General features: G+C 43.0%; 1 protein-coding gene across 4 annotated transcripts in view; it reads right to left on the bottom strand.

Moving 5' to 3' along the window:
• Positions 1–26,236, bottom strand: part of ADGRD1 (adhesion G protein-coupled receptor D1) — a 238,653-nt gene that overhangs the window by 42,602 nt on the left and 169,815 nt on the right. For all 4 annotated transcript variants that reach the window (XM_030583439.1, XM_030583437.1, XM_030583436.1 and 1 more), the window contains 3 exons: positions 25,411–25,564; positions 7,366–7,432; positions 4,777–4,843 (listed from right to left, as the gene is read on the bottom strand). In XM_030583439.1, coding sequence (XP_030439299.1) covers positions 4,777–4,843; positions 7,366–7,432; positions 25,411–25,564 — 288 coding nt within the window. The remainder of the gene's footprint in view (positions 1–4,776; positions 4,844–7,365; positions 7,433–25,410; positions 25,565–26,236) is intronic.

The raw sequence follows: 26,236 nt of genomic DNA, 5'->3' as shown, positions 1-26,236 counted from the left end.
GCAGATCTCCTGACAACACTCCAGCAGATCCCTGGCTGTAGCCCCACTAGAGGGAAGCAGTGGAATCACCAACTGTCAACCCCCTTTGGGAGTAGCTGCAATGTCCAGTTTACCAGGACTGAATCAAGCCCGTTGTAGGAGTTTAAATGCTTATAAAATGCTGTGATGTGGTGAACATGGTGATTCTCCGCACCTGCTGTATGCGGAGCTCTCCTCTTCGCTTGTGTCAATGCTCATTTGCAAACACAATGGCTGGGAGGTTCTGTAGGTCCAGGAACATTTGGGGGCATCTCACTGGAACTTTCCTTTGCTAGTCTAGCCCGCTATGGTAAAGTCGAGGCCCCCATTCTGCTGCTCTACCAGGGAAATAATCAGGGCGTGCTTTTTATGCCATATCCCCTTAGAGAGCACAGAATGCACAGTTTGTGGGGGACAGGTGTAGTTTGGCATTGCCAGTATGCTCCAGTCACTCCCCATTCTGCTTTCTCCTGCAGGTCCCCACCGCAGACCCCTTGCTGGTGTCCATGCAGGAAAGTGGCATAGAGCTCGTGGACCAGGGTGCCACTCAGCCTCTGTCCAAAACCGCAAAGATGGCCCAGAATCTGGACTCGTCACTTAAAAATCAAAGTAAGGCCTTTAACACAGACATGTGGTTACTCTAATCAATATGTTTATCTACTTCTCATTTGCATTATTGTCCTGACCCTACAGCCCTACTACAGGAGTCGTAGGGGCCTCATTGATTACAGTATCAGAGGATGATGCTATAGAGAGGTTTCCAGGGGAGTAATGCTCTCCTTAATCCTGGAAAACAGCCCTGACTCCTTAAATAATGAAAGCGATTAAACACCAGTTCACTGTAATTTAATGTGTGGGCATAATTAAACCGTTGTAATACATTCACGTATCAGTAACTGAGTCATGAACCTGCATTCTTCTCTGGAACGATTAAAATCATTACAACCGACAGGTGTACCCAAAGCAGCCATCTGAATGTAACGGGCCTGGTTTAACAAGCCATTCCTTCACCAAGCGTTTCAACTGTAGTGCCTGTATTCCATTCCAAAGTGGAAGGAACAGCCTGAATCTCATATCATTGTAGAGCCCTAACACATGGTTACAGGGAAGGGGAATGTGCAGGCCATATGGTACCTTCCGCAGAACTCCGCTGGTGGGGATCTAGTCATTTGTTACCTATTTCTGCAATGTGCTGAGTGCCTCCAAGCTCCACTGACTGCAATGGGATTTGAGGGCACACAGTCCCACGTTTGAACACTCAGGCCTGCTAAGAACAATAGATTTGAATACTAGTGAAGGGACTGGGCCCTCTGAGCTGCATGAACTCAATGCCTGTAGTTTGCTTGGTGTGGGGAATCTTTTTGATGAGGCATTTAAAAACCCAAGAGTGGTCTGTTCTGCACACTCATTAATGATCCCAATACACTTGTTTATAAGAACAGAGACTTGCTCTAGTATCTTTGGCCAAATTTCCCCACCATTGACCTTTCAGAATTAAGAGCAATGTGGGGGCTGCTCTGATCTCCAGTGTCCCCAAAGAGGGGCTCTGGCCACACCAATAACTCTCCCCCATATCACAGAGGGTTGGTTAGGATCCAGCTACATTAGCTGGGGGTATCCCTGGCTGGAGGGACATGGCCAGTCTCTGATTCCTTTGCACTGCCAGAGTGGTACAAAGGGAGTAGAGCAGGGCAGAGAATCTGGCCTATGAAATATAATATAAGGCATCCACTTTATAAGTGGTCTGCAGGTATTTTCTTTCTAGACCTGCCTCTCTCTCTCCTTGGACGTCAAAATCCATTGACCAAGGAGGATTGCAGTTGCTCTTGCCAACCATAGCATTCATAATAAATGATGCACATTAATAACCTCTGCTTTGAATGTTTTTAATTAACTTTTATATTTACAATATTACTGTTTCCTCCAGCAAATGCACTAGAAATCAGTATTCAGCAGGCAATTATTTTGGCAAAGATTTTGTTCTGTTTATTGATCATAAATATTTACTTTGAATATGTGTTTTAAAACACTGGATGGCTCAAGAGAGAAACACGGATCCATGCGCCTTTAGAGTTTTAGTTCAAATCTAGCCCAACTTATGGAGTGACTAAGGCTTGTTTCTGATGCTTGCTTAGTGGCTGAAGAAGCAGTTGTGAATAATAATGCCATATAGAACTTTTCACCACCAGGCATTGGTCTAAATCTCTCTCTCATATTACTATATGTTTCTTAGGCATTAATTTTTACAGGGACTATAAATTATCACAAGACTGTATTCCGGTACTACAGCTATTATCTGAGATGCTATAAACTCTTGCAAGTAGTTACTGTTACCATGGTATTTGCATTATTCCCTGGGTAGTCACAAAATTACAAATATGGAACACTGCAATAATGTTATGTACGTGCAAAGGCAAGGTTATAAAGATTTTAATGGAAGCCACCATAGTTTGATTTGAGAGTTACTATAGTAACTCTCAAGTTTCTGGTTTTAAATTAATAAACTTTATTGCTTTAATAGCGGCAAACAGTAGTATCCGTGATTTTCCTATAACTTGATTAGTCATAGCTTCATAATAAATAGTTTTATTAAAAGTACTGTAGCTATGCTCTTATTTGAAATACTGCATATTATGCTGTGTGTAAATAAACCAGAGGGGAAAAAAGATACTTTACTAATATGGAAGTTTTCATTTTTTTAAATATTTTGCTAACATGTATTTAAAAGATATATTATTGCTATTTTAATAACATAGGACCTAACTATGCATCCCTTACTCACATTGAAAATCATTATTCATGTGGGTAATTTGTATGAGTAAGGGTGAGATCACTGGTCCCATAAACACTAAGGACAATTTAACAACATAGTAACAATCCCATTGTTCTGAAGGTAGGCACCTAAATAACTTTGAAGCTCTGGCTATGGATCTGCATACATAGAAATGAACCATGTAGTTTGAATTTGGACCCAAGTTTCCCCAGAGGAGGAGAAGCTTTGGATTCATCTTAGAGAGATGAACTTAAGTTGAGAAGTTTGGATCCAAATCTGACCAGCTTCGAAGTTTGAATGGGATCACAGTCAGTGTTCTAGGATCAGGCCCATCTGGAGACATGCCTAATTTTTAGACACTTAGGATATGCTAAGCCATCATTTTCTGAATTCAGCTCTCAGGCTTCCTATGCAATGGATGGAGGGAAATAGGTGAGGAAGAATGAGTTTCACAAAAGCCAGCCCAGGGAAGATGCCAAGGAGAGGGGGCCAGGGCCAGCGCTTCCATTAGGTGACCCTAGGCGATCGCCTAGGGCGCCAGGATTCGGGGGGTGGCATTTTGTGCGCTCCTCCTGAGGGGCACGGGAGCTTCCAGTTCCACTCCTGTCACGCCCTGAAGAAGGACCTTCTGCCGACGTGCCGCGGAAAACAGCGGCAGGCAATTGAGCAGCTCCATGACTGCCGCTGTCGCCTGCGGCATTTCGGCAGAGGGTCCTTCTTCAGCGGCACAATGGGAATGGAACTGGAAGCTCCCGTGGGGAGCGCACAAAATGCCGCCCCCTGAATTCTGCCTAGGGCGCATGTCCTAAGCCTCACGGCTATCAGGAAGTTTGGTGCCTAAATCTCAGCTGGAGAGACACCTTCCTCTGCTTGGGAGTCTCAGCTGTGAAACCTCTCCTGGAGGCAGTAGACCTCCCTCATAACTTTTAACCCAGTGGTTAGAGCACTTTGGATGGGGGAGCCTGTTTCAAGTCTCCCCTCTGCTTGAGGGGGGTAAGGGATTTGCCACCTCTCAGGTGAGTGCCCTAAGTGTTGGGCTTATGGGATATTGTGATGTGAGGCTCCCCCCAGTCTCTGCTCCATTTTGGATAAGAGTCATTGTCGCAAGGGGACTGGATCCTGGGCGAGTGCTCTAACCACCAGGCTATCGAGTCTCTCTCATGGTGGCACAGCTTCAACGGGAGAGGCTGAGAGAGCCCCCACATCAGATATCCCATAACTCAGGGGTTACAGCAGCGATGGGAGAGCCTGTTCAAATCCCAGGCATGTGCCTCCTGCTCCGCCTCCTTCCCCACCCCCAGCCATTTTTGTGAGCACAGGTGAGGGGACCAATCCAATAAGCATGACCAGAGCGTATTTCCCAGCTTGGGCCCTGCAGGGGATTTAGTGGAGGAAGAGCTCTTTTCCCCTGGTTTCTGAATCACACTGGAGCTTAGGCATCTAGATGCCAGAAGTGGAGCAGCAATGCACATACTGCAAAAACTTAGGTGCACAGTGAATTTATGGTTCAGTAGCAGCTGAGGAGTGGCTTTGTGAATATCAGCGTGTCTGGTTCTAGGATACAGGCACCTAAAGTGGCAGTTAGGTGCCTCAGTCCCTTTGTGAATCTAGCCTATAGCATTCGATTGGAGGGACATAGATACATTTAGAATACAGCAGGCTTAACTGGTAGGTTTTCATGTCATTTTTCCCCATTAGAATTTCAGTGGCTGTTGCAGCTTAAGGCCTATCAGCAAGAAGACATGCACTGTGGACTAGTAAAATTAACAGTGTAGAAATCAGCTCACCTAAACAAATACTAACATGTCAATCAAAGTAAAATGAGGGCCTTTGAATGAACAGAAAGAAAATAGCTCAGACAGACACCATGCAATACCATCGAGTTCTGTGGGGCTGCCCAGTGTTACCGAGGATGGAATTTAGGCATGTGCCTTCAAGTAAAACCGTACGTGCAATGAGAGGCTGGTAGCAGCCAGTATACATACCACAATTACAAACAATGCTGGGGCCACAAAAGCCCAGATTGCTCCGTTCTTCAGTGAAAGCCAGCAACTGCAGGGAGAAAGCTGAATGGTTACTATCTATTCACTGCTGCAAGATCAAACATGAGGTCATCTCATTAAGTGCATTGCTATTTAAAAAGAGAAGAAACTATGGTACAGAATGGCTGAGAAATTCTGAAACAGGAAACATGGATAGAGCTAATTCCATCCTCTTGCTTCCCCCCACTCTTCCTACTCAAGGAGTCTCCAGCAAGGTCTCTTTTGGATTTGTATATTGCCTAGGGAAGTCTACCTGCAATTATCTGCTTCAGTATGCAGGAGACACAGAGAGAGAATACCGAAGCTGTCCTTTCTGGCAGCTGCACCGTGTAATATGGTGTTCATCAGAAGAGAGGATTTCAATTGTCTTTGCAGCAAGAATAAAATCTAAGACTTCCTCTCTTGTTCTTCGGGCTGCTGGGGGATGAGGACGGGGATGACAACTTTTGGCTTAGTTCTTACATCTTCCGTTTGGAAAGGACGAAAACTGAACAAACAACCTGCATCATCCTGTAATGACTTAAGCACATGAATTACCTTACCCATCAAAATAAAGTTTTCTCACGTGCGTAAATTGTTGCAGGATTAGGCCCTATGGTATTCTCTCAGATTAGTTTAGGGTGACCAGATGTCCCGATTTTATAGGGACAGTCCCAATTTTGGGGTCTTTTTCTTATATAGGCCCCTATTACCCACCACCCCTGTCCCGATTTTTCACACTTCCTGTCTGGTCACCCTAGATTAGGGTTTGCTTTTTCTGCTTACAATGCTCCATACTCAATGTTCAGAATTTTAATCCCTAAAGCATCTCTAAATCTGGTTTACTAATTAAGATTAAACTTGTTTAATCAGTCAGTCATCTCTTCTCTTACTACAGACATTCTCAGCCTCTGCATTATTGGATCCTTCTGACAAAGCACAGCCAGAGGGGTGCTCAGAGCATGTGTAACACTGTTGGCTGGAAACATTTATGTCCACATAGAGAGAGGCATACTGCCTAGGAGACTGCTGGGTGTGTAATATCATGCCCTTGGGTAGGTTGTCAGCAATGGGGACCTGTGATCTTTTTTTCTAAACCTATGAATCTCAACTGCCTGAGATATAAAACCCACCTATGTTAGCCAAGGCTGTACCTGGCTAATCAACCTTTATCTGTGATTCGGCCCACAGTAGAGGGGGGCAGAGTGTTATGCTGAGCGGCTATGATTTAGAAGTGGACAGGGTTCAGAATCAGCATTTACTACACTTTTAAAAGGATGCATCATCATCAACTCCAGCAATGGCCCCAATACTTCCTCAGTGGCTTTTCGGGAAAGATATGGATCTAATTCAGGGGTAGTAACCCTCTATTCCTCCTTCACTCCAAGCCCTGTGATTCCTGGAGGTAGATTGTGCTTCCTTCTCAAAATCCTGTTCCCCAATAAGCAAGTATTTATAAAGATCTTTTACGCCCATCCGGGAGCCTTCAGTACTCCAATCCTGCCTCACTCCTCCTCCTGAACCTCCACATTAGATCTAAACAAAAGGTGTCAAGTCAATAGTTCACTAACTATTTTGAGAGACAGGGTGAGTGAGGTTATATATTTTATTGGACCAGCTTCTGCTGGTCAGAGAGACCAGCTTGGGAGCTTTCACAGAGCTCCTCTTCAGGTCTGGGAAGGGACCCCTCAATGTCATAGCAAAATGTAAGATGGAACAGATTGTTTAACTTAAGTAGTTAGCACATATTGTAAGGGAAAATTCAAGCTAGAGTGGCCCGTTAACACCTCTGCAATCATAGGCTACAACTACATTGCTTACATCAAGTATTTTGGTTAGTTTTGTTGCTTTCTGATCCTTGTATTTAGTCAAAACTGGAGTTTACATGTAACATACATGTTAAAAACAATGAAGATCACCTAGCATGAACTTCCACCATCACTGTTGCTGGAGGTAGTATCTCTTTATGGAATAGAATACTATAATATTGAGCAGTCTCATTGGGAACTGTTTGTGGGTGGCTGTTTCCTAACACATTTTAAACAGGGGAAAAAGTACAACGAAGACTAAGAACAGGAGAGCTGGTTAGCTGTTTCAGTCCAAACAAAGAATCCTTGAGCAATTCAGTTTTATTAGTAAAATAAATATACTCAAAACAAAAGTTAACATATAAATACCCTTACATATGCATGTGTATTTATTACTATTATTGGTCATATTACAGTAGTGCCCAAAGAGATGAATCCAAACCAGAATACTAGATCTAAGAATTTCTTCTATCATCTCATCTCCAAACTCTGAGGAATTTCATACTCAACTCTGATTATGGATCTGAACTTTCAAAGTTGGGCCCATCCATAGTAAATGTGCAAATAGCCTCAATATATAAACCTAACATGCAATGCATAAGTGATAAATAGTGCTAGAAGTCAATGGGAGTTGTTGGTGCCCAGAATCAGGCCCTGTGGGAAGATATTTAGTATTAGTCCTGCCCTTCCCCCATATCTTACTTGTTTTCATATTTGAACCAGAGGTAGATCTTTCTGTACTCACTTGCCAATTTCTCCATAACAGTCCAGGGCTGAAGCTGCAGAGATGATGCAGATCACCAGTGGGCACCCTGCAAAATTCAGAGATGGTGACAGTGTCAAAACTGCACCCGATGCTTCCCTTCAGAAAACCAGGTAAATTCAGTCAATGTGTCTAGGAGCAATCTTCACGGCCAGCAAAACAGCTCAAATGTGTTTCAGAGTTACATGTGGCTCAGAGCCCTTTGTGCAGCTACATTACATAGACAAGGGAGGGGGTGAGATAATATCTTTTATTGGACCAACTTCTGTTGGCGAGACAGAGAAGCTTTCGAGCATACACAGAGCTCTTCTTCAGGCTTTTCTACATACCGAGTCAATGATCCTAATCCAAGCCTCCAAAAATAGTCCTAGAAAACAGTCAAATCTCCCAGGAGGTTCACAATTAGCATGGAGATAGTAACTGGATGTTGACATTTCTAGGCTCTTTTGAGCCTCACAAATGGGTAGGGTGAGAGAGAGTCTTGAATAAATTGAACCAAGTTAAGATCCCATTCAGATGCCCAAAGAGGGTATAAAAAACTAGGAATCCTTATGGCACCTTAGAGACTAACAAATTTTTTTGGGTATAAGTTTTTGTGGGCTAAAACCCACTTCATCAGATGCATGGATGAAAAATACAGTAAGCAGAATATATATTACAGCACATGAAAAGATGGGAGTTGCCTTACCAAGTGTGGGGTGGAATTAATTTGAAAACTGGACGCTATCAAATTTTTTTGGGGGGAGTGGATAGGTCACTACAAAAAGTCATTTCCCCTCTGCTGATACTCGCACCTTCTTGTCAACTGTTGAGAATAGGCCACTTCCACCTTAACTGAACTGGCTCGTTAGCACTGACCCTCCATTTGATAAGGCAACACTCATCTTTTTATGTGCTATAATATATATTCTGCTTACTGTATTTTTCACTCCGTGCATCTGATGAAGTGGGTTTTAGTCCACAAAAGCTTATGCCCAAATAAATGTGTTCATCTCTAAGGTGCCATAAGGGGACTCCTGGTTGTTTTTGCTGATACAGACTAACATGGCTACCACTCTGAAACCCAAGAGAGTATGTTTCCTAATATGAATGTATGAGATAGCACTGAAAGATTTCTAGTGAGAGATATATTTGCTTAAAGTAAATAAATTACATTTCCTATCATTACTGCTGGGAGGCAGGGAATGCTTGACAACGCTACATAAGAATTACACAGATTCAGACAACTGTCCCTCTACCTTCAATGGTAACTGCATGTAGCTAGCCTAGAGCATAATGATGTCTTGTTGTGCCACTTTAATAGTTTTGCAAGCTAGTAGTTAGAAAGGAAGCAAGGTTTCTGCTGCCAACGGTTTTGAACACGGTAAAGCAGGAACGCTTTACCTAGCAAATGATTGTCTGTCAGGCCCCTATAAATGTCCCATCTAGCAAATAGAAAATGATGTGAAAATAGGGTGGCTTTAAAAATTATTTTATTGATTTAATAACCATATACTTACTAAAGAACAGGATGTATAAGATGTTTTTTAAAAAAAAAATCTATGGAAGGGAAATAATTCAGTAATAAAACCTATGGAGTTTTGCAGTAACTTCTACAAAACCTTTTAAAATTAATTTCCGTAGAACCTTATTGGTTTCATCCCAATTAAATTCCATAGGACATTTCCAGAAGGCAAACATGCAGTTTTAGGCAGAGGTGTTTCAATTCTTAAGTGTTCATTGACAGGAACAATACATATTTATCAATGACAAAAATATTCAACAGCCAGCAAGTAACCGTGCTTGCTTCAGAGTTATACTAGAATAACTTCAGGGTGGAGTGACTCCTGACTTACATCAGTGCACATGAGAGCAGAATTAGGCCCATGGTCTACTAAGTGGCATATTATAATGTGAATTCTAAAGTCTAAAATATTGTTGTAGACAGTCATATTTTTAAACAATGGAAAACCCTGTTTACTAATGTGTGATACCCAGAACAATCAATTGTACATGGCCCTGATCCATCATGTTTGAGTGCTCTGGTGAATTGAGGCCCCTATCATCTTACCTAAGTCATGTTCTTGACAACCCCCCAAAGACAAAATCCCAGGTTTTTACTGTTTCAAATACAACTAACTAAGGGCCAGGGCCGGCTCTAGCCATTTCGCCGCCCCAAGCACGGCGGCAGGCCGCGGGGGGCACTCTGCCGCTCACTGTTCCCGCAGGACCAGCAGACCCTCTGCAGGCACGCCTGCGGAAGGTCCACTGGAGCCGCCTGCCGCCCTCCTGGCAACCGGCAGAGCGCCCCCCCACGGCATGCCGCCCTAAGTACACGCTTGGCGCACTGGGGCCTGGAGCCGGCCCTGCTAAGGGCATGTCTACACTGCACAATTAAGCTGTCCACTTACCCAGATTTTAGTCCTAAGTGGCTGCCCTAGCCCCACCATCTACAGAGAAAAATCACTGACCTGGGTTTGGAAGTGCCTGAAGACCAGGCTAACTGACCTGCCTCGGGACTCAGGTAGAATCTGGGGTCCATTTTAACTTGGGCTGAAACCCACCCACTTTGTAGCGGGGAGGTGTGGTAGATCACTTGACTGCTGATGGTCCTCCAATGCCCTTCCCACACTTCCCCCAGAAGAAAAGGACAAATTCTCCCACAACTGACCACAAAAGAACCATAGAGCATCTCAACACAGAGAACCATGGGATATGCTCATAGACACACACACAGGCAAGAGTAGAAACATTGAGAGCCCAGTAATGGGTATGACTGCTCACACCTAGGCTAGGCGCGGTGGTCAAACTCAATAAACCCAGTTAACTGAATGTATACACAGCCTAAGGGGGCAGGGACAGTCTTTCTTTTCTGTGTTTGCACTGCACTTAGCACTATGAAGTCCTGGTCCAGGAATGGAGCTCCTGGGTGCTATGGTAATATAAATAACAATAAGTTGCTTGCCACTGGCTAATAATCCTTTGGCATGAGTTTTTTTCCCAGGGCTAACAGCCTTCACATGTCAATACTCTGTCTGGTACACAAGACGTATTTGTGCTTCCTATCCCTCAGGATGCTAGCCTGCCTGTTTTCCAAGGCAAATTCAGAGAGTCACAGGATTTAACTTGATTATTTATCAATTTTAATCTGCAGTGAAGAAGAAAATTAAATACAGAGTTCCCTAGCAAGATAATAAAACTTATACAGATGAAGCGTAGTGCAGTCATTTGGATAACAAGAACAGTTAATTCAATTAATGTAAAATGGTCTACAGCCTACAGTGCAACATGTGTCTTTACTCTGCAGTAACAGGCTATTAAAAGATAGATGGGGGTGGAGGTTAGCATCTAAAATAAATTAGAAATTTACCACCATGCAAGAAACATTGTTCTCTGAAGAACCAACCATTTGAGACATTCTATAAAGGCAGGAATCAAACATATTTAGCCTGATGAGGTCACAAGATTTGATCTGGACTGGAACACTCCTATCGATAATATAGTACACAAAGATATTAAAGGTCTTTGCTCAATCCTTGGCTTATGAGTAAAAACTGCAGATGAGCTGTAGGAGTCAGACAACATCTCATAATAGTTAATTCTAGGAACACAATAGCAGAAGTGCTAATGCAGTGCTAGTACTATTTATCATCCATATAAAAATGCCAGTTATGCTTTTTTATACAGTATTTGACTGTTTTCTCAGTTGAGGTGTTATAAACATGTTCACCAGCCTTACCCCAACCTTTCAAATGTATGATATGACGTGATGAGCTTTACATTAGGAAGTGCAGCATCAGATACAGGATGTTGTACTACACGAGTCAGTCACCTAAGCTATGGCATTCGCAACATGCACACCTCTGTAATATCAGTGCATGCTATGCAGCACTGCATATTAATAAGTGAGTATGGGCCCACACGGCAACATAGCTTCAAGCTCTGGACTTCTGGGGAATAAGCAAGGATGGGTCAGCCTCAGGACATTTGGTTCAGTTCAGATAAGCACCCAGACGTCACCCAAATGGTATCTGAACTTCTTGGGCTGAAAATCTAGTGTGAACTATCTGTCTCATAGTATTCTGGCATTTCTGTTTCCACTCTCAGCTGGGACAAGGAAATTGAAGATCTAGAGAGAAAAAAGGTTATCCCAAATGTTGGAATGCCAAGGTTCAATTTAAGTTCATTTTCAGTTTGGGTCAGTGATTAATCTAAATCACTTCATCAAGTCACAACTTATTCGTATGGTATCTGTGCACAGACAATCCTCCAATCGTTACTCAGGCAAAACTCACATTGAAGTCAATAGGAGTTTTGCCTAAATAGGGATTATAGGATCAACCCTTAAGTCAAGGACCCAACAAAAAGTTTGGTGGAAGCTTGAAAGCTTGTCTCTTTCTCCAGTAAAAGATATTACCTCTTCTACCATGTCCACCTTAATTCAAGCATCAGTTACTTCAATAGCGTCCCTTTTCTTCTTTGGCATTAAACCTCCTATCTGTTCCTACAGTATACTTTAGTTTCTATGCACTTTATGATTCTGACACACTAAGAGTATGTCTACACTACAGGATTATTCCAATTTTACATAAACCGCTTTTTAAAACAGATTGTATAAAGTCGAGTGCATGCAGCCACACTAAGCACATTATTTCGGCAGTGTGCGTCCATGTACTGAGGTTAGCGTCGATTTCTGAAGCGTTGCACTGTGGGTAGCTATCCCATAGTTCCTGCAGTCTCCCTCGCCCATTGGAATTCTGGGTTAAGCTCCCAGTGCAAAAACAGTGTCACGGGTGATTCTGCATAAATGTCGTCACTCAATCCTTCTTCAATGAAAGCAACGGCAGACAATCATTTTGCACCCTTTTCCCCTGGATTGCCCTGGCAGACGCCATAGCATGGCAACCATGCAGCCCATTTAGCCTTTTGTCACTGTCACCGTATGTGTACTGGATGCTACTGACAGACGCAGTGCTGCAGTGCTATACAGCAGCATTCATTTGCTTTTGCAAGGTAGCAGAGACGGGTACCAGCTATAGCACCATCTGCAATTGGAAATTGGCGATGACATGACGGTTATCAGTTCTTTTGTACCATCTGCTGCTGTCATGGGTGCTCCTGGCTGGCCTCACTGGGGTTGGCTGGGGGCGCATGGACAAAAGTGGGAATGACGCCCCAGGTCATTCCCTTCTTTATGTTTTGTCTAAAAATAGAGTCAGTCTTGCCTAGAATATGGGGCAAGTGTACTAGAGAACCAGGGAGCACAGCCGCTCCGGGTCAGAGCCCCAGAGATCCCACAGAAATGATGATGCCATTCTAGGGGGTGCCCCTGCCACAACTCCACCCATTGCTTCCCTCCTTCCTCAACCCTTCTGGGCTACCGTGGCAGTGCCCCCCCCCCATTTGTGCGATGAAGTAATAAAGAATGTAGGAATAAGAAACACTGATTTTTTAGTGAGATAAAATGAGAGGGAGGCACCCTCCTGCTGCTATGATAATCCAGGCAGGACATTAAGGGGGGGGAGGGGGATAAGAGCGCAGCCTCCTGCTGCTATGATAGTCCAGGGAGTACAGAATCTTCATTAGACATGAAACGGGGGCTGATGGAGCTCAGCCCCCAGTTGCTAGGATGAGGACGGTTTTCAATCCTTTTGCACCGTCTGCCGGGAATGACCAGGAGTCATTCCCATTGTTGCCCAGGCGCCCCCGGCCGACCTCACCGAGGCCAGCCAGGAGCACTCAAGGGATGATGAGGACGGTTTTCCACCATTTTGCACGTCTGCCATCAGGAAAAGAAGGGGAGGGGATGCTGCTGTTCAGCACCGCAGCACCACGTCTACCAGCAGCATGCAGTAGACATATGGTGACATTGAAAAAAGGCAAGAAACGATTTTTTCCCCTTTTCTTTCTCCGGGGGTAGAGGGGGTAAATTGACGAGATATACCCTGAACCACCCGGGACAATGTTTTTGACCCTTCAGGCATTGGGAGATCAGCCAAGAATGCAAATGCTTTTTGGAGACTGCGGGATCTGTGGGATAGTTGGAGTCCTCAGTCCTCCCTCCCTCCCTGCATGAGTGTCCATTTGATTCTTTGGCTTTCTGTTACGCTTATCACACAGCACTGTGTTGAGTCCCTGCTGTGGCCTCTGTCTGGAGATTTTTTCAAATGCTTTGGCATTTCATCTTCTGGAATGGAGCTCTGATAGAACAGACTTGTCTCCCCATAAAGCGATCAGATCCAGTATCTCCCATACAGTCTGTGCTGATCAGCGCTCCATGCTGGGCAAACAGGAAATGAAATTCAAAAGTTCGCAAAACTTTTCCTGTCTACCTGGCCAGTGCATTCGAGTTCAGATGGCTTTCCAGAGCGGTCACAATGGTGCACTGTGGGATACCTCCCGGAGGCCAATACTGTCAAATTGCGGCCACACTAACCCTAATCTGACATGGCGATACCGATTTCAGCGCTACTCCCCTCATCGGGGAGAAGTACAGAAATCGGTTTTAAGAGCCCTTTATATTGATATAAAGGGCTTCGTTGTGTGGACGGGTGCAGGGTTAATTCGGTTTAACACTGCTAAATTCAGTATAAACCAATAGTGTAGACCAGGCCTAATACAATTTAAAATGGAAAAACTACTTATAAAACTTCAAGCCACTTTTTTGGACTTTCTTCTATGTAGAGGAAAAAAGCAACAGGTAGAAATGAGGCTGTCCTGTAGAAAAGGTAAGGCAGATTTTTGCTCTTTCATTCTAAAGGGCTAAATATGACCTTTACAGAGAAAGAAGCAGCATCAGGCAAAAGTGAAAGAGGAAGTTACTCACCTTGTGTAGTAACGATGGTTCTTCAAGATGTCACCCTATGGGTGCTCTACTATAGATGTATGTGCATCCCTGTGGTGTGCCTCTAATCAGAGATTTTTGGTAGCAGTGTCCATTGAGCCCCTGCATGTGCCCTCCCTTTAGGCTATCTAGCACTGTGCGGGCGAACCCCCCTCACTTCATTTTCCACCACAGAGCTCTATAGAGAACTACAAAGTAGAGTGGGAGGAGGGCGGGTTGCGGAGCACCCATAGGGGGACACATCTTGAAGAACCATCGTTATTTCAAAGTGAGTAACTTCCTCCTCTTCTTCGAGTAATGTCCCTATGGGTGCTCCACTGTAGATGACTCTCGAGAAGTACCCACCACTGGAGGCTGGGACTTCTGAGTGGAGTCTGTTACTGCACAGATGCACAGAGTACTGTGGAGTCAAAGATGGCGTCGGGAGGCAAATCTTCTGTGATCGCATAATATTCTGCGAAAGTATGGGCAGAGGCCCAAGTCGTTGCTCTACAGATTACTGAGACAGGGATATCTTTAAGGAATGTGACCGAGGTAGAAACTGACCTCGTGGAGTGTGTATGGACTCTGGACAGAAGCAGGTAGTGCCCTTAATAACAGTGATTAATGCAACCAGAAACCCATTTGGATAGTCTCTGAGCCGATATCACAGAGCTTTTGGATCTTTCTGTGGATGAAATGAAGAGTTTAGGGGATTTTGTAAAATCCTCATTCCTGTCCAAGTAGAATGCTAGTGTCCTTCTAATGTCTAGCATATGCAGAATTGTCTCCCTGTTGTCACAATGTGGTCAGGGTTAAAAAACAGGGAGATGGATCTGTTGATTCATATGGAAAGTGCAGAGAAGATAGGGAGAAACTTGGGATATGGCCTTAGAATTACTTTGTTTGTTTCAGGTAAGGGAGCCAGACTTGTCACGGCCAGGAGGGGCAATCAGAATAACTCTCACACTGTCTTATTGAATTTTCAACCGGGCCTTGGATAGAAGTGGAAACTGGGAAAAGGCGTAAAAGAGGGCCCTATCCCATTGGAGGATGAAGGCATCTCCCAGTGAATGTTTCCCTAGGCCAGCTCTGGAGCAGTAATGAGGACATTTCTTGTTCCAGTAAGTAACGAAGAGATCCATAGTCAGGGTTCCCCAAAGGATGAATATATCTTGAAGGACGTCTGAGTTCAGTACCCACTCATGGTTGTGACAAAAATTTCGACTGAGACTGTCAGCTGTCACATTCTGTATCTCTAGTAGATAGCAAACTGAGATGAGAACATTGTGATGGATGCACCGGTTCCAAAGTTTGAGTGCTTCTGCGCAGAAGGAGAGAGATCTGGCACCCCTTGGTGATTTATGTAAACCATCGATGTCATATTAAGTCCATCATGACTTTTGTGTGGGTGTTCTTGATGAAAGGCAGAAAGTGTGCACAGGCACTCCTGACAGTCCTTAGCTCCAAAAGACTAATATGGAAGGTCACTTCTGTGGAAGGCCATTTGCCCTGAACCTTGTGATTGTGTAGATGAGCTCCCCAGCCTATTAGGGAGGCATCCATCCCAGGGCGGTGAGTCTGTGTAGTGGGAGGAATGCGCTCACTTGTACTGCATCAAGGCTGGTGCTGATAAACTACAGTCGCTGTACTAGGGTTAGTGCACCGCTGCAATAAAGAGAACCTTGGAGAATACCCTGGGTGGAGCAGTCTGTACTGATAATGGTCCTGCCCAAAGGTAAACCATAGGAAATCTCCTGTACGATGGTTATATTGAGATATGTAAGTAGACTTCTTGTAGGTTGAGGGCTGGAAATCAATCTCCTTGCTCTAGAGCTGGAATAATGGCTGCTAGCATGACCATCTTGAATGTCTGTGCCTTCCTGTATTTGTTTAATGCCCCTGGATCTAGAATGGGCCTCCAACCTCCCTTCGCCTTGGGGATCAGGAAATAATGATAGTAAAACCCTTTGCTCCTGAGTTGCACCAGACTGGTTCAATGGCCCCTAGGCATAACAAATGATATATTTCCTGATGAGGTAGGTTCACATGAGAAGGGTTCCTGGAAGGGGGATGAAGAAAGGACATTAACTGAATGGTGTAACTCTTCAAAATTATCTTCAGGACCCATCTGTCAGAGGTGATATTCTCCCAACTGCTGTGAAGTAGGGCAAGGTGACTTCTGAAGGTAGGTGGCAGCTGATGTTGCAAGGTATAATTGTTCAGGCCCTCAACCAACCTGTAAAAAGTGCTTAGCAGAGGTGGTTTGAGAGGTCTTGGACTGGGGTGCGGACTGCTTCTGCTTTTGAGCCGTGGTCCTCTTACACTGTGGCTCGTAACAGTGCTGAGATGGTAACTTGTGCTGTGGCTGAGAGGTATATCTTCTCTCCTGTTCCTCAGTGTAGATTCCCAGGGAGCGTAATGTGGTCCAGGAATCCTCCAGGATGTGGAGAAAAGAATCTGTCTTCTCCACAAAGAGTTTGGGCCCTTCAAACTAGAAGTCTTCTGCAGCTCTTTGGGCAATCCTTAAAGGTGTAGCCAAGAAGCCTGCCTCAGCACCACTGTCATGGAGACCAGGCGGGCAGCCATGTCAGCTACACCCAGTGCCGTCTCTAGCATCAGTCTGCTATTAACTGACCCTCCCTAAGAATAGTCTGAAGCGGTTCCTTGTGTGTCTCCAGCAAATGTTCCAGAAATGCACTGAGTTGCCCATAAGTAATGAAATTGTATTTGACCATGAATATGTGGTAATTCGTGACGCTAAGCTGTAATATTGCCGAGAAATACACCATCTTGCCAAGCCCGATCGTATGGGGTCAGTTTGGCATTATGTTGCTTGCTTCATGCATTAACCACATCCCCTACGATGGATTTGTGTTGCTGATGCTGAAACAAAGTCTGCCTCTTTGGGAGGGATGTAGTATTTTATTATTATTATTTTTATTTTTGGCTCTGTTGCTGCTTGATGCAATGGAGGCTGGTGTCTGCTGGATGACTTTGGTAGGATCTAGAATCACCTCATTAATTGGGAGGGCGGTTGTGAGGGGGATTCACCTGTGCAGTGCTAGATAGCCACAAGGGAGGGAGAGGACATGCGCAGGCTCAATGGACACTGCTACCAAAAATCTCCGATTAGAGGCACAGGGGTGCACATAGGGACACTACTCAAAGAAGTAGCATATTTATTTCAAGCTCCTGGAAAGACCAAGTTACTGCCTGGCTGGGGAAAGTATATTCTCTAATTTGTTTAGCAGGAGTAGAGTTAATTTCATCTGATTTTTTTTTCCCATTGGGTTATCCCAGCCCTAGAGAAGGCTCTGGGTCTAACTCAACCAAGTGACAGCAAATAATCAACCTTCAAATGGATGGAAACTAAATGCCCAATTCTAAATAGTAATTGAAGGGAAAGGAAATTGCCTGCAATGCTGGGAACGGGTTAAGTACAACATTCCACTGCAGTAACTTCCCACACAACAACCGATATCATCAATGTCTGACAAATGGGTGGGAGGTGGAAGGTGTTTTGAAAGTTTTGATATATTGATCTCTGTATGTTATCCTGAATCACCAAGGCAACAGAGCATTTTTCTAACCAGTCTCTAGTTATTTTTAAAGGTAGTATCTTCTTAGAATCCATCATCTTTTGAATTACTGACAACTGTAGGTATCAAAGTAATTCTAGCACTTTTTGGACTGATGATAATACACACAGACTTCAGATGATTCAGAACATTTGGTAACTTGTCTCTTTGCTGAATTCATTTTACTGAAAAAAAGCAACAAAGAGTCTTATGGCACCTTATAGACTAACAGACGTATTGGCGCATAAGCTTTCGTGGGTGAATACCCACTTCGTCAGATGCATGCGGTGGAAATTTCCAGAAGCAGGTATAAATATGCAGGCAAGAATCAGTCTAGAGATAAGGAGGTTAGTTCAGTCAGGGAGGATGAGGCCCTCTTCTAGCAGTTGAGGTGTGAACACCAAGGAAGGAGAAACTGCTTTTGTAGTTGGCTAGCCATTCACAGTCTTTGTTTAATCCTGAGCCTATGGTGTCAAATTTGCAAATGAACTGAAGCTCTTTGGAGTCTGGTCCTGAAGTTTTTTTGCTGCAGGATGGCTACCTTTAAATCTGCTACTGTGTGTCCAGGGAGGTTGAAGTGTTCTCCTACAGGTTTTTGTATATTGCCATTCCTAATATCTGACTTGTGTCCATTTATCCTTTTATGGAAGGATTGTCCAGTTTGGCCGATGTACATAGCAGAGGGGCATTGCTGGCACATGATGGCGTATATTACATTGTGGACATATTGGTGAATGAACCAGTGATGTGGCCCATCTGGTTGGGTTCTGTGATGTCGCTGGTGTAAATATGTGGGCAGAGTTGGCATCAAGGTTTGTTGTTCTGAATGAAGACGACAGGGGCAACCTGCTTTGACTAGTCTGAGATGAGACATCCTCTTCAATAGCTTTAATTCATTTTGGGTCAGTATCATGCTCCAGTTGGTGAAAAACTGGCCAGAGCTATCAAGCATCAGGAAATTCACATACACAAATGTCTCAGGGCAACAAGCTAGTTTCCATTGCAGTGGTCAAAAGAGGTTCACTGACTCATTTGCTATGCTTCTACAGTTGAACACAGATTTGTATGAAGAGATAAACCTTTATGGCTTCTATAGTAAATATTCATGGAGATGAGTATTTTGTTTGAATCCTGTTGCAATATTTAGAAACGTTTTCTGGTATTAAGTTATCCTGCTCACTAAGAAGCATAGGACTGCTCCCAAATGGAAGTCAAGGAAGCAAATATCACCCAGCAAAAGAAAGGGCAGCTGCTGTGGGGGGAGAGGGAGAAATAACACAATGTGATTCTTTTGACTAATAGAGATCCATTTGAGACTCTGCTTTTATGTTTCCAGTGCAAGTATGACCAGAGTTCAGTTCATCAAACACTTATTTCAGAGCCCAGTGTCTTTTCCCAGAGCTGAGAGGGTTTGATTAAGAAGTGTAAACCCCTCATCAATTATATACGTCCTCCCACTGTATCTCCATCATGTTCACGAACTAACAGCTCATACTGAAGCTCTAGGTGCATTAATACATGAGCGTACAGAACCATTACCACATTGCAAATGAAGGCAGTATTGACTGGCTTGATGTGTAATTAAACGTTTCCAGCCACATACAAAGTCAAGATGCCAATAATATGGGTTAGCAACTGATAGACCCAGGTGTCATTTGCATCACTCCTGTCCCTTTGATGGCCCTATATGTTTAGTATGGAAGTGAGAGACTACAATGTGAATACTACACACACACACACACACACACACACACACACACACAAAGTTGGTCCAATAAAAGCTATTACCTCCCGCAGCATGCCCACCTTAATTCAAGTAGCAGTTACTTCAATAAGATTCCCTTTCTTCTTTGGCATTAAACCTCCCTATCTGTTCCTACAGTCTACTGTAGTTTCTGTAGTTCTGACACACTACACACACAGAGTTTTAAATTTTATTAATGTGCTGAGGTCCATTAACCAGCAGCATTCATTATCAACTCAGTGGATAGCAGAGCCAGATTACCGGGAGTAAATGGTAGTAGCACATACTATGAAAGTACCCACTGGTATTCATCAAGTGATAAATAACCTGGGATACACCTGACTAGTTAAATTATTTCAGGACTGTTTTGACACATTTTCAGTAATGACATGATGTCAAATGTGACTAAGAAAACCCAACTGCCAATTCAAATTCAGGTTTCTGTAAAGCAATACAAAACAGTTTCCTAGCAGCCTGATTTGTAATGACATTTACATTCCTTGGGAAGATTTCACTTGTCTCAGAACACTCTAGGATTGGCAGTCAAAATCTACCCATTTTCGAAACTGAGCTACCTGTAAAAAAAATGTTCAGTGCAAATTTTCGTGAGGGAATTTATCATTGTTGGATGTGCTCTTATCTGCTGTCTGCCTGATTCTTAGCTACACTTCAGTGGGATTTGTGGACAGTCAATGCATGCCAACACGTCTGACGTACACTCTAGCTGCCAAGAACACCACCACTAGAAAAAAGGCACAAAGGCCCTGTTCTTATATAGAACCTTCTACTGTTTGTTCCCTAGTGAATTTTGTGTTGGATGTCTAGTTATGCTGCAAGCTCCTAGGCCCAGGGCCTAATCCTACAAACCTCTATTCAAAATACCACTCAAGGCATTTATTTAGAAGTCATTGTGTATGCACTGCAATAGGTTAGGCCACATTGCTATTACTAAATAAATGCTAATTATTGCACTCATATTGCAGTATTTCAGGTCACACTGCAATAGCCTAGGGCACAATGCAATATTTAAAGCCAGTGGTACACTCATGTGAGTTATTGTCAAGCAACGATAAGTGTTTGCAGACTTGGACACCATGGTTTTCCTTGTGTTGGGTCCACTACTGGGCAGACCACTGCCACTTTACAAAAAATAAATGCTAATATTAAGCATAGGGGAGCAGGAAAAAAAAGGCTAAACTTTTAGTCTTATGCATACAAATCACAGACAAATGTATCTTCAAGCAGTAGTTATTGATGAATTGTTTGTTAATTAATGTATCAAAGCTCATGCTGTAAGCCAATTCCCCGATGAATGAGATTCATATCCTTATACTTCATAGCAATAGATGTTTTTAAAAGCCTCTTCAAACAAGAACCATGTGACACTTGCCTGTTTCACTTCCGAACAGTTTGTAAGAACATTTTCTTACATTTTGATCCATTTGGATTTGCATTTCTGACATTAGGGGTTCAAAAATCTCATCTCAAATCAAATCTCAGTCCAAAACTTCCTTTCTACACAGAAAGAATATGAACCTGCAAATCTCATGTGATTTCAAACCCAAACCACAAATTAGCTCAGGCTTTCTTGTGGTTAGGCCTAAATTCACACAAATGAGCTATGAACCCCAGTAAACCTGGTATAAGTTTGTAGTAAAACCTGAACTGGGGGAAAACAACAGGGAGTACTTGTGGCACCTTAGAGACTAATACATTTATTTGGGCATAAGCTTTCGTGGGCTAAAACCCATTTCATTAGATGCATGGAGTGGAAAATACAGTGGGAAGACACACACACACACACACACACACACACACACACCTCTCCTCCCCTAACATCCCTGCACTACATTGATGACATCTTCATCTGGACTCATGGAAAAGAGGCCCTTGAGGAATTCCACCAGGATTTCAACAATTTTCATTCCACACCAACCTCAGCCTGGACCAGTCCACGTAAGAGATCCACTTCCTGGATACTACAGTGAAAATAAGCAATGGTCACATAAACACCACCACCAGAAACCTACTGACCGCTATACTTACCTGCATGCCTCCAGCTTTCCTCCAGACCACATCACACGATCCATTGTCTACATTCAAGCTCTAAGATACAACCGCATTTGCTCCAATCCCTCAGTCAGAGACAAACACCTACAGAATCTCTATCAAGCATTCTTAAAACTACAATACCCACCTGCTGAAGTCAAGAAACAGATTGACAGAGCCAGAAGGTGTACCCAGAAGTCACCTACTGCAGGACAGGCCCAACAAAGAAAGTAACAGAACGTCACTAGCCATCACCTTCAGCCCCCAACTAAAACCTCTCCAGCGCATCATCAAGGATCTACGACCTATCCTGAAGGACGATCTCTCACTCTCGCAGATCTTGGGAGACAGGCCAGTCCTTGCTTACAGACAGCTCCCCAACCTGAAACAAATACTCACCAGCAACCACACACCACACAACAAAAACACTAACCCAGGAACCTATCCCTGCAACAAACTGCATTGCCAACTCTGTCCACATATCTATTCAAGGAACACCATCATAGGACCTAACCACATCAGGGGCTCGTTCACCTGCACATCTGCCAATGTGATATATGCCATCATGTGCCACCAATGTTCCTCTGCCATGTACATTGGCCAAACCAGACAGTCTCTACGCAAAAGAATAAATGGACACAAATCAGATTTCAAGAATTATTCAAAAACCAGTCAGAGAATACTTCAACCTCCCTGGACACTCAACAACAGACTAAAAAGTTGCAATTCTTCAACAAAAAACCCTTCAAAAATAGACTCCAATGAGAAACTGCAGAACTGGAATTAATTTGCAAACTGAACACCATCAAATTAGGCCTGAATAAAGACTCAAGAGTGGATGGGTCACTACAAAAAACGAAAAACTAACTTCCCCATGCTAATTTCCCCCTCCTGTTACTCACCCCTTCTTGTCAACTGTTTGAAATGGGCCACCCTGATTACCACTAGAAAAGTGATTTTTTCTCCTGTTGATAATAGCCCACTTTAACTGAATTGTCTCATTAGAACTGACCCCCCACTTGCTAAGGCAACTCCCATCTTTTCACATACTGTGTATATGTATCTTCCTACTGTATTTTCTACTGCATGCATCCAGTGAAGTGGGTTCGAGCCCATGAAAGCTTATGCCCAAATAAATGTGTTAGTCTCTAAGGTGCCACAAGTACTCCTCGTTGTTTTTGCTGATACAGACTAACACGGCTACCACTCTGAAATGGGGGAGTTTTTCTTGGTGGTTCTTTGGTTTCTCTGAAAATATTTCACAGGACTTTGCTGACAGCACTGTAAGACAGCTTTAAAACTTTTTTTGGAAAAAAGCAGCTGTAAGATGCACGAGTGGCATTGTAGGCATGTAAATTTGTCACTCTTTAAGGAGCACAACTAATTTAAACCAATCAGATTGAAGGATGCATTCCATAAGTCTGCACATGACATTAATTCATAGAATGCTGGCATGGAGAGATGGTGATTTGCACAGTTGTCATTAGTCAATACAGTCCTGTTCATTCACATTCATCTCACCATCTCCAGAGGAGGTAGGAGGAAGGTACAGTGGGGGATATCTTCCCAGCCCTACGTTAAATTAAATTCAACAAGTTTAACACGTCTGCTGTGAGGAGTGCAGACTTTCCCCTCAAATCAGTTACAATATGGGCAGTCCACTAACAGCCAGATCAAGTAGCAAAGTGAGTTTAATTTCAAGATGCAAAAGGGTTGTATGGTTATAATTTATAAAGTGGAAAAGGTAACAGCAATAAACAGTCTTTAGACAAGCAGGTCAAACATGAATGAAAATGGATATTCAGGGTCAATGGCTTAATGCAGTACTGCTTTCAACCAGACCCTCCTCTCTCTCAGAGCTCTTATCCCAAGGGTTCATATTTCACGTGCAGAGTCAGACTCAAAAAGAACCTTCTCTGAATTTGTTTTCCTGATTGTTGAATTCATTTTAGATCAGTTAGGAAAAGGGCAAAGAATAAGATTTCTCCCTTTCTGTCTCTTTTCTTGTTTATTTCTCCTAGAAAAAGTCAGCTTAGATCCAGTGTCCAACATGCAGCGAAGTTCTGTTTTTAACCAATGTTCCAGTTGGGATGACTGATCCATGTTTCTTTATTATTATGTGAGTCTATAGAACCATGGGGAGAGGAGGGAAGAAACAATGTAGCACCACTGAGAACACTTGCGAAATGAAGAAATTTTCAAAAGATTGACTAGAAGTCAAGCTTTGACAGCTTTGCTTGGAATTTTTAATTGCCTTCTTTTTTCACCCAACCATAAAAACTGGCCAGTGAGGAACATTCATTGGCCATTGGCAGTGGAACCAAGTGGTGGTGGGAGTCACGGCTCATGCAGCCAATTAAAGATCATTTGGAGAATGATAAGAAGAGAGTTAACTGCCCCAACAACCAATAAGAGTGTTTGTTTTCTCCAAGGACTTCCCTTATCTAACAGAGTCACTGATTATCTGGCATGTTCAATAAACACCAGCTGTTCTCCCTGGGATTTTCTCCAAGGCAACTGACAAAGCTATAAATGGATTTGATATATCTAACCTTTCTCACCGAGGCAAAACGGGGAGGGGGCGGCGCGGAGGGAGAGGAAGTCTTAACTAATTAATCTAGAGTTTCTCCCCCAATATGATGGAGAGAGACCATGTTACCCAAGACTGTGTATCCAGAGGCACTTTGAAGAAAATTCATTAGAAAAAGGTTTTTTAAAAGGAAAAGAAAATGAGGATCAGAATAAAAAGGTCATGCTGAAAAAATGTAAAGTAGGAGCAGCTGAAACATGTAAATGAATGGCATTGCTACTGCCAAGGCCTGCAGCGTGGAACAGGTATTAAATATTCCAATTATGACTGCAGTAGGTTTGTATTATTGTTATAATTGGTTTTGAGTCAGCTTCCAAATGAATCAGTGGAGAAAAGACAATGCCTGTTTTAAAATATTTTTGAAATTATCCATAATGATATAGGTATTCTGTTCTTTGTTATCTTTTCTCACGCCTCCTTTTGTCCCAGTATATCACTTTCTTTTCTTCTTCTAATTGTGGAGCTTTGCCAAGCATCATTCACATGTCTCCAAAACAATGAGAGCCAGATATCTTTTGTCTTGTGTAAAGAGTTTTGAATAAGATAGGCGTAGTGGGCTGTTTTTATTCACTTTGCCATGCACGCAGCTCATATTTTGGATCCTGCATTTGAAAAGTAGTGAATTGCCCTGTTCAGTATTCCTGAATCCTACAATCACATTTTTATTCTTAAATCTGAATTCTTATGTAGCACCTTTCACATAAGGTTGTCAAAGTGTATTACAATCAACAGCTAATGAAATCTCCTGAACTGTTATATCCATTTTACAGGTGGGGAAATAGGGGAGTACAGAGTGATGTTCCCAATGTCACAGAATGAGTAAGTGGCAGAACCAGAAATAGAACACGTGGGTATTGCAAGAGCCCCACTTAGTCTGTTATTGGCTTTATGACTAAGGATCAGATCCAGCTCACAGAGAAGTCGAAGGAGTTGATTCCATTTGCTTCTATGGGATTTGGATTAGGATCTATGTACTTCAAAGTATGGTCAGAAAAGTGATGCATCTTCCTACCTAACAGACCTGCTATATGCAAAACAGACTGTGATCACTGTTACAGCTGCTTCCTTCTTTTGTCTATTTAGAGACACTTTTAATACGAGAGATGGCACATCACATAAAAATCACATTGTACCATGTTATTTAATGCTTTCCCAAAGTTTAGCTTTTTCTACACTATATAAATTTGGTGGCCAGGATCCATACATGAGCTCTTATTGCAAGTTTAAAGAGATGAGGAAGAGATTGTTATTAAACACTTACCCCATCCAATCCCATAGTAGTATAAATGTTTGCTCTCTTCTGACCCAAACACTTTGATCACCATGCTGTAGAGATGAAATCCTTCCACCAGCATCCAAGCAAAAGCACTCAGGAAGAAGAAATGAAGGAGAATGGCCAAGATTTTGCAAGGCACCTACCATATGAAGCAAAAAAAAATAGTTTGTCAAAATTCTTACTGAATTTGTCCCATAATCAGTTTGGGTTTTTTATGTTTTCACACTATGCAAGAAACCACACTAGAGGAAAAGGATAGTAAAGAAAAATAATAAAACACAAGAGAGACAGCTTCAAAGTGACATGTCTCAGGAGCGCAGGCTCTAATCAGAAAAACTAGCTGACAAACCCATTTGTATCAGATGGGCTGAAGAGAATCAAATCAGATGCCTCTTTCTTACCCCCTCCCTGCCACATACCAACCATGCTCACTGAGGTCAATGAGAGTCAGAGGCACTCAAGAGTGCAGTATCAACCTCTCTGGTGAGGTAGTTCTAAAGACAACTGAATATGAGATAAATAGGAGATTTGGAAGCAAGGGGGTGACATGACTTGTGGTAGGAGGAGGAGAAGCTGAATTTTTCCAAGGGTTTAGTGAAAGTCAGTGCATGTGGCTTTCAGGAGAAACCTCAATAAAGTGACACATTTAACTCAGGCCCAGGTTTTTAAAAGCTATTTAGGTGTTTTGCTGTGCTCAGCATTGCGACACTTAACTGGTTTAGGAACCAAGTTTTATTTTCAAAAGTGACTTAGACACTTAGGAGCCCAAATCCCACTAACTGTGCTAAGCACAGCAAAGCCTAAATATCTT

This window comes from Gopherus evgoodei, chromosome 13 (assembly GCF_007399415.2).
Source record: "Gopherus evgoodei ecotype Sinaloan lineage chromosome 13, rGopEvg1_v1.p, whole genome shotgun sequence".
In the NCBI taxonomy this organism is placed as follows: domain Eukaryota; kingdom Metazoa; phylum Chordata; order Testudines; family Testudinidae; genus Gopherus; species Gopherus evgoodei.
The sequence above is the reverse complement of the archived record's forward strand: the minus strand, read 5'-3'. Positions and strand labels throughout refer to the sequence as shown.